The sequence below is a fragment of the Myotis myotis genome, unplaced genomic scaffold (assembly GCF_014108235.1).
Source record: "Myotis myotis isolate mMyoMyo1 unplaced genomic scaffold, mMyoMyo1.p scaffold_m19_p_11, whole genome shotgun sequence".
Taxonomy (NCBI): Eukaryota; Metazoa; Chordata; class Mammalia; order Chiroptera; family Vespertilionidae; genus Myotis; species Myotis myotis.
In genome coordinates, this window is record NW_023416315.1 from 54,789,633 (window position 1) to 54,802,542 (window position 12,910).

Consider the following 12,910-nt stretch of genomic DNA (forward strand, 5'->3'; position numbering starts at 1 on the left):
CCAGGCACAAGGAACAGCTCACTTGTTGCCAGATTTCTTAATTCCACTTGTGGCCAGGGGGCCCTTCACTGCCTTGGCGTTTAGTTCCTCAAGTTTCTTCTGCTCCCCTTTTTGCTTCTGCTTGAATGCCTTTACTTCGCAGATTTCCTTGGGTTGCTTCTGGCCACTGTCGCAGCTGGATGTGGGGCCTACCAGTCCTTCCCCAGGAGTAGACACTTCTTCCTTGCAATTAGCCTGTTTCACCTTCTCCCATTCCTCTGTCTATAGCTAATGTAAATCCTTTCACCTTTCTCTCCCCCTCTCCCCGCGACCTACTTCATGTATAAAATGGCTTGCAAGCCCTGGCCGGGTTGCTCATTTGGTCAGAGCATCCGCCCCGTACGCCAAGGTTGCAGGTTGGATCCTTGGTAAAGGCACATGCAAGAATCAACCAAGGAGCCCAGCCCTTGTAGCAGGGTGGTTGAGCCGGGACTTGAACCAGGAGGTTGCGGACGGATTCCGGTCAGTGCACAAGCCTGCGTTGCAAGTTCCATCCCCAGAAGGGGTTGCAGGAGGCAGCCTACCCATGATTCTCTTATCGTTGATATTTCTGTCTCTCCCTCTCCCTTCCTCTTCTCTGAAATCAATAAAAGCATATAAAATAAAAAAAGAATCAACCAACGAATGCATAAATGATCGGAACAACAAATCTAGATTTCTCTCTCTCTACCCCTTCCTCTCAAAAAATAAAAAAAATGAATTAAAGCAAACAAACATTTGCAAAACTCCAGTAGGATGGACATGCTGCTGGTAGTTTAGACGCCATGCCCAAAGAATGGCCTTATTTTATTTACTTATCAATTTATCTATTTTGCTAATAAACCCTGTCTTTTAAACACTTCAGCAGTGGAAGTCAAAATTTTTTTGAACTCACATTACCTGTTTCATCTTTGCAGCCCTTACCAGTCCCTCAAATTCTCTCATTTGTTTGCAAGATCCCCCTCCCCTCGCAGGCAGGGACTCACCCTGACCCGTGCCCGGCACAGAGCAGGCGCTCAGTAAGGTGCTGTCCCTGCCTGGTCCGCCTCCAGGGGGGCCCGCGGGCCCACGGCCGCCGCCCCCCGCCCTCCCCAGACGGTCTCGGGATGCTGGTTTGAAATCGCGGACGTGACTGGGAGGAGCCTGGCCGCCTCGGATTTCCGCGCTGGGCCGCGCAGGGAGCCGGGGCGGCCATGGCGGAGCCCACCGTGTGCTCCTTCCTCACCAAGGTGCTGTGCGCCCACGGGGGCCGCATGTTCCTGCAGGACCTGCGCGCCCACGTGGAGCTCTCGGAGGCCCGGCTCGGCGACGTGCTGCGCCAGGCCGGGCCCGACCGCTTCCTGCTGCAGGAGGTGGCGGTGCAGGAGGGCCCCTGGGACGCCGAGGCCGAGGTGGCGGCGGGCGCGGGCGGCGGCGGCCCCTCGGCCTGCAGGGTGGTGGCCGTGTCCTCCGCGCGCCTCTGCGCCCGCTACCAGCGCGGCGAGTGCCAGGCCTGCGACCAGCTGCACTTCTGCCGCCGCCACATGCAGGGCAAGTGCCCGAACCGCGACTGCTGGTGAGCGCGCGGGGGCCGGGGCGCGGGGACCCGGGCCGGGGGTGGGCCGGGCGGCCTCCTGGACGCAGGCGGCGGCGCGACCCCCGCGCACGGGCCTGGCCCTTCGGGCTGGAAGCGGGACCCAAAAGAGATGAAAAAGGGGGTCGTGTGCCCGGGTGAGTCAGGATTGGGACTTTGGGGTTTACGCCCGAACTCCTTTTGGGGGAGCGTTTGCGAATCCCGTCAGGGCCTTGGACCCTTTATGCAGAGGTTGCCTCCTCCCACCCAGACGCACAGTTTTACGGAAGCTGGTCTCTCCTCTCTCGGTTTAGAAAGACCAATCTAGTCCGAGCCCCAGGAAACGGAGGGGTGGATGGATGATTTGGGAGAGGTCGCCTGACTCTGCCTTGGTTTACTCAAGCTTCCCAAAGTGGGGTGGGGCAGGCTTTCTTTTTAACGTTGGTGGCACGGTGGTGGCTTGTGGGGATGGGCAGCTGTTTGGGGTGGAGAAGACAAGTGCACTCACTTGCAGAACAGGTGGGCACCCTCTGTCAGGGCAGGTGACTGGGGGTGGGGGACACCCTTGGCTTTAAATATCCTCATTGAAAGTGAGGATGACCCTGGGAGGGGAGTTGCATCAACCCAGCTTTCTTATTACCAGAGCCTGTTAGGCTGCAGTACCTGGTGTTCCTGTTTATTAACTTCACGTCCAAGTTGAAAGTGACCCTAGGGCTAGGCAAAGAATGGGACCGACCGGCCTCCTCACCTAGGCCTCTGATCCAGAGCCTTGTGTTCTAGGTCTACCTGTACCCTTTCCCATGATATCCACACACCTGTCAACATCCAAGTCCTGAAAAACCATGGGCTTTTTGGCCTCAATGAGGCCCAGCTTCGGATTCTGCTTTTACAGAACGACCCCTGCCTTTTACCAGAGGTGAGTCACCAAGGAGTCACCCTCATTGTCTGCCCAGTGGAAAAAGTCAGGGGAGAGCATGGCAGCCTTAGGTGTACCGGGGTGGGGGGTGGGGTGGTGACCTTTCTGGAGTCTCTGATTTTACTAGACTTTGATACTCAGGGAGTGATGGACCCCTGTGGTATAGAAATAATTATAAAGGCTACTGGTTTTTTGAGTGTTTACTAGATGCTAAGCAGTTTATATACTTTAGTCCCTTAATAACTTGCCCCCATTTTACAGGTGAGGAAACTGAGTCTCAGATAGATTAACGTGCCATAGGTCACATGATAAATGGCAGATTTGAATGTAGGTCTGTCTATGAAGCCGGTGTTGTGTGAATTGCCTGTTTATGCTTTTGCCTATTTTTTTTTTATGGAGGCATTTTTCTTTTCCTGTTAATTTATACAATGTTTTTAATAAGAATTCATTTTCTGGTCATATTTGTTACAAGTATTTACCCCCATTTACTTTTTTTGCGGTCTTAGATACAAATTTTAATTGCTTCAAAGCAACATGACTCAGTTTTATACTTAAAGAGTACCCATTATAACTGCTATTATGGTGAAGTTAGTATGTTTGTAACCGTTTAGCTAGACACAAATACTTTTTAAAAATAAAATAGTTGGATTCCTAGCTCTGGCCGGTTAGCTCAGTTGATTGGAGCATTGTCCCAACGCACCAAGTTTATGGGTTCGATCCCCCATCAGGGCACATACAAGAGTCAACCAATGAATGCATAAATGGATGGAACAGCAGGTCAATGTTTCTCTCTCTCAAATCAGTATATAAATTAAAAGCCCTGGTCAGTTTATTCAGTGATTACAGTGTCATCCCATGGACCGAAGGGTCTTGGGTTCAATTTCCAGTCAAGGGCATGTGCCTCAGTTGCAAATTCGAGCCCTAGTCCTGGTTGGGCTTGTGGGGGAGGCAACCAGTGGATGGTCTGTCACATTGATGTCTCTCTCTCTCTCTCTCTCTCTCTCTCTCTCTCTCTCCCTCTCTCCCTCCCTTCCTCTCCCTCTTCCTCCCTCTCCCCCTTCTCCCACCCTTTCACTTTCTCTCTCTAAAGATCAATGAAAAAATATCCTCAGGTGAGGATTAAAATATATATATATTAAAAAAATAGTTGGTCCCTAACCGGTTTGGCTCAGCGGATAGAGCGTCGGCCTGTGGACTCAAGGGTCCCGGGTTCGATTCCAGTCAAGGGCATGTACCTTGGTTGCGGGCACATCCCCAGGGGGGAGTGTGCAGGAGGCAGCTGATCGATGTTTCTCTCTCATCAATGTTTCTAACTCTCTATCCCTCTCCCTTCCTCTCTGTAAAAAAATCAATAAAATATATTTAAAAAAAATAGTTGGAACCCTCAAAATAAAATTTTATAATAAACCACCCATTAAAAGTTGAGTTTTCTAATCTGGCACAGTGATTCTATTACAGACACTCCCGAGTTGCCAGAAGAGGAGTGAGAAGAAGGGAGGGTGTTGGGAAGGAGAGGGTAGTTCATGATTGTGGTCCCATTTTAATGCTAAGAGATGGCAGGGTCTGGAAGGGAAGAAGGCCCCAAAGCTGGAGCCTTTGGTTCAGATGGCAGAGGCTGCCCTCAAGGCAGCAGCGTGTACCCACAGGCAGCACTGGAGTCAGCCTTAGGAGCCAGGAGGTTTCTTCCTGGCGCCCATCTCCTTTCTCGTTTCTTCAGGTGTTGAAGTCAGGTTTGGTATGTCATGAGTTAGGTACATTCCAACTACGTTGCCAGGAGGGACACAATGCCTGATCATCTTTTTTGTGTGTGAGCTTAAGAGCGATTTTATTTTATTTTTTTAAATATATTTTATTGATTTTTTACAGAGAGGAAGGGAGAGGGATAGAGAGTTAGAAACATCAATGAGAGAGAAACATTGATCAGCCGCCTCCTGCACACCTCCCACTGGGAATGTGCCCGCAACCAAGGTACATGCCCTTGGCCGGAATCGAACCTGTGACCCTTCAGTCTGCCGGCCGACGCCCTATCCACTGAGCCAAACCGGTTAGGGCAAGAGCAATTTTAGGGGTGACAACCTGACCCATCCTTATGAAGGTCCCCACCAGGCGGGTCTTGGTTCACGTGGGACAGACCCAGTTTATATCACTTGCCCTAATGTAATTATTATAGTGCTGCCTAAACAAATGCCCTTGTCTGGGTGACAAATGATCTGTTCACATTACCTGTCTAGGTTGGTTTCCCTACACAGAGGGATTTAGGTGTGTGTGATTTCTTGAAGTAGGGCTCCTTGCAAAAACTTGGTAAGATAAAATAAGAGGGAAGCAGGTTACAGGGAAGGACAAGCTACAAGCAAGGCAGTCAGGCTTTGAGGATTCATGGCGGGGATCGAGCTGTAATTACCCTGAAGAATTGAGGCAAAGGGCCAGCCTTTAGTACCTGCGTAGAATTCACTCATTGGCTACAGACTTTGGGAAAGTAAGGTAGGTCCAGAGAAGGTCAAAGTCAGAGAGAGGCAGCTGTTTGTTAGTGACAGCTGGGGAGATCTGGGAGGGAGTACTGTAACTACCCACCCACCCACCTTCCACCCAATGATTTTATAAAAAGTGCATTTTTTTTTTTTTTTTTTTTTTTTAGTCCTCACCCGAGGGTATTTTTCCATTGATTTTCAGAGAGAGTGGAAGAGAGAGGGAAAGACAGAAACATCGACATGAGCGAAACACATCGATTGGTTGCCTCCTACACATGCCGTGACCAGGGTCCGGGGCGGGGAGAAGCTGCAAGCGAGGTACGTGCCCTTGACTTAAACGGAACCTGGGACCCTTCGGTCTGCAGGCCCAAGCTCTATCCACTGAGCCAAACCGGCAAGGGCCCACCCAACGATTTTAACAGCCATTGGTGACCGGAAGTTGTCAGTTGGAGAAATGGTCATTTATTGGCTTAAAAGATACAGTGCAAACCAATGTTTTCAGTGTTGCCTCATTTCTCTCCCAGGTCTGTCTGTGCTACAACAAAGGTGAAGCCCTGTATGGCTACTGCATCCTCAAGGACAAATGCAATAAGTTTCATGTGTGCAAGTCCTTTGTCAGGGGAGAGTGCAGGCTTCAGAAATGCAAACGGTCCCACCAACTCATCAACGCGGCATCCCTGAAGCTGCTGGAGGACCAAGGACTGAATGTGTCCAGTGTCGTTAATTTCCAGATCATCTCTACCTACAGGCACGAGAAGCTGCATAAGATGCTTGAAAATAAAGGTGAGAATGTCAGACGTAGACTAAACTCCTTCACTGAGGTAGTTTATTAAAAACACACACATATTTTATTGATTTTAGAGAGGAAGGGAGAGGGAAAGACATAGGAACATCAATGATGAGAGAATCCTTGGTCGGCTGCCTTCTGCATGCCCCACACTGGGAATCGAGCCTGCAACCTGGGCATGTGCCCTGATTGAGAATTGAAACGGTGACCTCCTGGTTCTTAGGTTCATGCTCAACCACTGAGCCATGCCGGCCAGGCCTCACTGATGTCGTTTTGACCTGAAGATGAGTCTGGGGAGAAAGTACTTCAAGTGTTTAGAGCTCTGTCCTAGGGGAAGTTTAGGACAGTCAATGTTTTATGATACAGAGCTGTGATTGTAACCAAAGAAGGGAAGGGATGGAGTTATTTCCAGGGCTGCCAGCTAATGGCACCTGCCCAGTGTGGGAACAGTGTAGCTCCTTGGTAAGTTGGGGGTCAGGAGGCAGATAGGCCAGTCTTAACAGCTTCATTAGGAAAAGAGAGGAGGGAGATGGGCCAGTGACTAGAAAGGTAAGGGTAATGTAGGGATGGCTTTCTTTTATTAAATTGAATTAAAGTTTTTTCTTTTTTAATTGTTAGGAAATTTTAAGCACATTACTGAAAAATTTGGATCATAGAATAAAGATAAAAATTGCAAAGGATCACTCATTCAAATGCACAGTAATTGTTACCATTTACTCTCGAGCCCTTCAGTTTTGTTACTATACGAAGACTAGTCCAGTTGTAGTCAAAGTATGTTTGGTTTAGCATCTTAAACTGTCACTCTATACAACATCATAACCATCTTCCTATCTCGAAGCTTAGTCTGTCATTTTTTAAGGTCTACAAAGTATGATTGGTGTTCTTTTCATTGGAATGCTTTCAGGTTACTTATTCTGTTAGATTTGCCTGTAGCTGAAAATCAGTTTCAGTGGGTGGTAGACTCAGGAGAATTGTTGATGGGAAAACCATATAATTAAATCAGAGTCTCTAAGCTTTTACTATGGACTTTTCTTATGTTGGGATGGTAGTGGCCGACTTTCTAGGCAGGTAGTGAGAAGGTGGGGAGGGTTTTGCATATAACAGTGTCGGAGGCTATCTAAGAACCCTGAATGGTGGCAGGGACCTTCTACTGTATATTATGTATAGAGCCTGTCATTATCTTCATCTGTTGTTTTGTGGCTCTCCCCTATCTATGAAATAGTTTCTTTCTGGTTGCTCTGTGTGTGTTTAATATTATATATATATTTAAATATACTTTAAAAAAAATATATTTTATTGATTTTTTACAGAGAGGAAGGGAGAGGGATAGAAAGTCAGAAACATCGATGATAGAGAAACACCGATCAGCTGCCTCCTGCACACCCCCTACTGGGGATATGCCCGCAATCAAGGCACATGCCCTTGACTGGAATCGAACCTGGGACCCTTCAGTCCGCAGGCCAACGCTCTATCCACTGAGCCAAACCAGTCAGGGCTAAATATACTTTAAAAAAAATATATATATTTTATTGATTTTTACAGAGAGGAAGGGATAAAGAATCAGAAACACCGATGAGAGAGAAACATCGATCAGCTGCCTCCTGCACAACCCCCAGTGGGGATGTGCCCACAACCAAAGTACATGCCCTTGACCAGAATCGAACCCGGGACCCTTCAGTCCGCAGGCCGACGCTCTATCCACAGAGCCAAACTGGCCAGGGCTAAATATACTTTTATTGATTTCAGAGAGGAAGGGAGAAAGAGAGATAGAAACATCAGTGATGAGAGAGAATCATTGATTGGCTGCCTCCTGCATACCCCACACAGAGGACTGAATAGCCCACAACCTGGGCATGTGCCCTTAACGGGAATTGAACCTGGGACCCTTCCGTCTGCAGGCCAGTGCTCTTTCCACTGAGCCAAACTGGCTAGGGCTAATATATTTTAAATCCAGAAGACACAAACTCTCCAAATCTAGAATGTTTTTCTGAGATCTGATTCGCTGGACTAATGCTCCCAATATAAAATGAAATTTAGAAATGGTAAAAGGAGTGTCTTAGGAAACCTCATCTCTTCTTTTTAGATAATTCAGCTTCTTCTGTTGAGCACTCACTGGGCCTTGAGAAGCAAGGAAGACCGGTTCCTGGGGCTGCAGAAGCTCGTCCCCTGGCTTCTGCCCCTGCCCAGTCGGCCAAGAAGCCATGTGCAGGGAAACCGTGAAGGACGTCGCTGAAGTAAGAAGAAGCTCAAGAAGCTCATCCAGTTGGAAGGTCTGGAAACAAAGCTTCCGTTTTGAGCTTTGATTTGCAGCTATTCATTCATTTAATTATTTCTTTAAAATACCTACCTCACGGGGTGTCGTGAGAATGAAAGAAGAAGGAAAAGGAGACGTTGTCAGATTTGGAGGATAAGGTCGGAGATGAGGTTGGAGCAGGCAAAGAGAGGGTAAACCTGAGTGCAGATGGGGTCCGTGCTGGGCAAGGCCTGGGATGGCAGCTTCTGCCTGCAGTTCCTGAGAGCTTTCCCGGGCCGGCTGGCAGAGCTCGTAAACAGGCAGGTTTCGCTGACTTGCTCTGTGACCCGGCCACATGTTTGCCTGCATGCTCATATATACAGTTTGAATACATCAACCTCATAAGCATCTTCTCATATTTGTTCACATTTATCACGCATCATCATTTTTGTGCACAGATACATTCGTATATCATAGTTTTCTTAACTGCTTCCCTTATCCTGGGAAATTTTGATTCTTTCTAACAAATTTGGAATATAACTCTTTTCTTAAAATCCACACAATATTGAATTTTTAAAGTTAGTCTTTTGCTTAGCTTATAGTTGCAAAATGATACTGTCTTTTGATTTGCATTTCTTTAGGTTTATGTGCAAGTGAATATTTTTATGTGTCTGCTTTCTGTAGGTCTTTATTTTGTGCATTTTGCACATGCCCTTTAATTATGGGGGCCTGTAATTACCTCTTTTGTGCCAATGGGGGATGGCCTTTAGTTAGGCTCCTTAATTTTTATGAAAGGCTGTCAGCCATACTGTGCTCATACAATATTCACCTCTTGTGGTTGCATCCTCGGGCAACACAGAGAGTATATAACTTTTGGGTGCTCGCCAGAGATTCCTACCTCACTTCTGCTCTGCCCTTATGAAACTTTGTCCAAAGCCCAGTTGTTATGGTTTGAAGGATGTGTAGTTCATCCATTCCTCAAAATTCTATTCATTCTTTTATGGATCAGGATGGACCATCAGAGATCTATATACCTCGCCCACTTCATGTTCACTTCCCCCTCCCTCTCCTCTCTTCCCCCACCCAGATGTCTTCATCCAGTGATGCTTAGATGTTTGGTTCTTTGTTTCCATCAAAGGGTACCACAGAGAAGCACTTTATGGAACCCTTCCCTGTGTTTGCTGTCGTAATAGCCCCACATGTCTGTGTGGAGTGTTTTTAGAAATACTGAACTGTCCTGCAATAGCATGACATTTGAGAAATAGGGGCAAGGTAGTGAGTTTTTCATAAGGCTAACTTTATTTAATTTAGAAATATTTTTGTCGTGAAGTTCTGTCTTTTGCATTGGGGGTGGTATTCAAAAAAATGTCTTTTGTAAAGGGAGAAATTGCTGTTTTCTCCTAATGGACAGTAAAAGTCATGCAACTTTTGTTAAACTTTTCAGTTTGGTTGTCAACAATGGTGTTTCTGAAGCCCTCACAGCTTGCATATCTTGTTTCTTCTTCCTAGTTCTGATTTCTCCTGGTGCTGATTTTTAAAAATATATTTTTACGTTTTTATTATTATCATTATTTACATTATATCACTGTACTACATATATTTTTGTTGTAAGCCATCGTCAGTCCTTAATGGAAACAGTGTAGTATGTAAATGCTTATCCTTTATATGAAGAGACTTGGTAGACTTTTATATTATCGTGTTTCTTTCATATATCTTTTAATTATGTGCTTATATATGAGGCTATTGACCCTTTGTAATCTTTGTTGCAATATTTTATTCAGTTCTATAATATTTCATTTTAATTTTAGTTCTTTGGTATTCATTCTGTAGAAATATTTTATGTAATCGTACCTGACGATCAGCTGTTACAGAGTTAGACTCAGAGATAAGTTTTCTTTGGCAATTTATTGGGCCTTACGAGATGAAGCTATACATCTCTAGACTCCACAAATTCAACATATCCTAAATTGAAGGATTACGTTTTCTCCAAGCTGTTCTTCCCCCTTCCCCTTTTCTTTTTAATTTTGGAGTTTTCACCATCTAATGACTTAAGCCCCAAAACTGCAAAGTGCCCCAATACTCTTCTCTCTCCTCGTTCCCAGTGTCAAATTGGTTACCTAATGTTGGAGATTATTTTCCCCTCGAAAATCTCTCAAATTTTTATCCTTCTCTGTGCCTTTCTTCACATTCCCTACACACTGCCTTGTTTAAAACCCTCGTCACCTCTTACAGAACTCAGTGGTTTTCAAGTCATGTCTTGCGAGTGTCTTGTGGGAGGTGCTAGGTTACGCTCCTTCAATGGTGGTTGCCCCATTTTAATTGTTAATGTAATAGACTTTTGTGGATTTCATTGATCTCCTTACCACCCTTCTCTCCCTCTGCCTTCCCTTCTGCTGCCTGGTTGATCTTTTGAAATCCAGTCCTAATCATATTGCTTTTTCCTGCCATTACCTTTATTGGTCCCCATCACGTAGGGAACGAGTCATAAACTCAGACAGCTACAGGGACCAGAAAGGTGAGTTAGTGGATGAAATGAGCTGGATGTAAGAGGAAGCGGGTAAAGAGGAAGTGCTGTGGCAAATTGTCCCGTCGAAAAGGGGCCACTGCCTCTCGTTTTCATGTGGGAACTTGGTCCGGTTTGTCAGATTGTCCATTTTGACAAAAGAAGCCAGAAAGCCAGATTTTCTGATCTTTAAATATTAAGTTTTTAAAATGCAGGCCAATATTGTGTGTACTGACCTACTTGTGGTTTTTGGAACGGGCCGTTTGATCCGGTGCCTCTGCGTTTGTAAGTTCCCTCCCTCTCGGTGTCACCCTTCTTCCCTTCACCTGCCTTAAAACCTGGTAAAATTAGATTCTTTAACCCTTTGCGGTCGTATTAAATTTGGACATGGGTGTCATACTGGTCGGAATTAATTTCCATTGAAAGAGCAGTGATACATAACATGCAAGATTATGAAGGATAAACAAGATTTATTAATTCTTTTTTGGAACTACGTCACTACTAGTAGAATCACTACAAACGTTATCTATCACTTTCTACGTCAGAGTCAGTATTCAAGGTGCCAAAATAAAACTCTTCATCGTTACTTTCAGATTCGCAGTACACTTCTTTCGGTAACTTTCTTTTTGCCATTTTGGAGTATTATTTTGAAATATCTTAACAAGCGAGAATGCCTAATGATAGTTAAACGTAATTTGTAAAGCTTTATTTGAAATTCTGCGAAGTATCTCCGAAGCTTGTCGATTTCTTCACTCTCAAAAGGCGACTGACTCGCCACGGTGTTTTGCATGGCGAGTGTGGAACGACCGCGTTTGTTTATATTGAGTTTCGATATCTCCGATTTGTCGAGGCATTGTTCTGGTTCGTGACAAGGTCGCTTAGACACTTAAGAGCTTTCAGAGAAATTATGAACTGATACATGAATAGATAGAGTTAAGATGCGTATGGTTCCTTGCTGTGGTGGCTGAGAGCAGACAAACGACCGCAAAGGGTTAAATGCCGGGTTAACCTTTCCTGACCCCAAGAGAGTTCTCAGCTCTCTAGCATAGCACTTACTTCCTTACATTGCAGTGCCTTGCGCTTTTATTCCCTAGCTTTGAGCAAAAACATTATTTATTCTTCTTGGCAATTCTAACACTTGGTAGTTAGATATTTTTGCCATATAGCAAGTTAAACTCTGCGTTTGAATCAATTGAATTAGCATTATATTGGTCTTCATTGTTCTTTTTTCTTCCCACATATATATTTTTAATTTTCAAAAAAATCTTTTTCTCCCTAAGGAATGTGTTACATAAGGTGTAAAGATCTTTTTAATGCTTCAATTTGAATTGTCTAGGTCTAGAATGAACACTTTAAGAAAATATTTGTCTTTTAGTGAATTGCCTTTGTGCTAACAGCATTTAGTTTTTTTCTAAAATCATAGCTGCAAAAATATTTGTCTTATGTATCTATTTTCTGTTAAATAAAATTGTGATAAAAAGATATTTTTTGATATTTCTTCATTAAACATTAAGTTAATTATTAGTTTTAAACAAATATTATCTACTTAAAGGAAATAACAACTATTGTTTGTTAGAAACTTTTAGTAGGAATTGGTATCTTTTAATATAATCATATATTTTTATTATCATTTAAGTCACCCAATATTATATTAATGGCTTTCACTATATTAAAACATCCTTAAATTCTGAGTAAACTCTACTTGATTATGGCATTATATTCTTTTGATGTATTTTCCCCCAATTAGTAACTTTTATTTTAAGTGTGTACATCTATACATTTATAAATAAAATTCATTTATATTTTATATGTGTATTTAGTAATTTTTTTGTTTTTATTGATATATATTCAAAGTATAATTTTTTTCTGAGGGTTGTTTTGAGTTTTTGTAAACTGATTTGTAATGTCATTAATTTTTTCCCAGCTCTTTTGAGAAATAACGGACACATAACATGTGGAAGTTTAAGGTATGCAAGGCTATGATTTGATGCATGTATACTTGCAAAATGATCACTACAATGAGGTTAGTTAGCACATTTATCACCTCACATTCATTGTCATGTTAACAATAATGTATTATTATATTACTGAGTTACTCTCTCTATTACCATTTAGGAATACTTTTCCAAAAGATTTTTTTTGAAAATATAATTATATATCATTATGGAAATTTTGGAGAATACAGGAATGTATTAAGAAGTAAGTAAGCCCTAGCCAGTTTGGCTTGGTGGATAGAGCGTCAGCCTGCGGACTGAAGGGTCCCAGGTTCGATTCCGGTCTAGGGCACATGCCGGGGTTGCGGGCTCGATCCCCAGTGGGGGTGTGCAGGAGGCAGCCGATCAATGATTCTCTCTCATCATTGATATTTCTATCTCTTTCCCCCTCTTCCTTCCTCTCTGAAATCAATAAAAATATTTAAAAAAAAAAGAAGTA

General features: G+C 44.0%; 1 protein-coding gene across 2 annotated transcripts; it reads left to right on the plus strand.

The window, feature by feature from the left end:
- The first annotated feature begins 1,161 nt into the window (after nt 1-1,161).
- Nucleotides 1,162-12,526, plus strand: ZC3HAV1L (zinc finger CCCH-type containing, antiviral 1 like). 2 transcript variants are annotated; one of them, XR_004970990.1, is made up of 5 exons: nt 1,162-1,573; nt 2,351-2,486; nt 5,479-5,737; nt 7,825-8,011; nt 12,402-12,526. XR_004970990.1 is itself a non-coding variant. In XM_036329072.1 (4 exons), the coding sequence occupies exons 1-4, from the start codon at nt 1,212-1,214 to the stop codon at nt 7,959-7,961; spliced, it is 894 nt and encodes a 297-aa protein (XP_036184965.1). In that variant the 5' UTR covers nt 1,162-1,211; the 3' UTR covers nt 7,962-10,952. The 2 variants fall into 2 exon arrangements, 1 of the variants encoding a protein (XP_036184965.1); XM_036329072.1 differs by lacking the exon at nt 12,402-12,526 and having other exon boundaries at nt 7,825-10,952.
- Nucleotides 12,527-12,910: the final 384 nt, after the last annotated feature.

Coding starts and splice junctions, on each gene's coding strand:
- ZC3HAV1L (XM_036329072.1), top strand. CDS start 1,212: ATGGCGGAGCCCACCGTGTGCTCCTTCCTCACCAAGGTGCTGTGCGCC. Junction 1,574..2,350: donor TGCCCGAACCGCGACTGCTG/GTGAGCGCGCGG, acceptor CTTGTGTTCTAG/GTCTACCTGTACCCTTTCCC. Junction 2,487..5,478: donor ACCCCTGCCTTTTACCAGAG/GTGAGTCACCAA, acceptor TTTCTCTCCCAG/GTCTGTCTGTGCTACAACAA.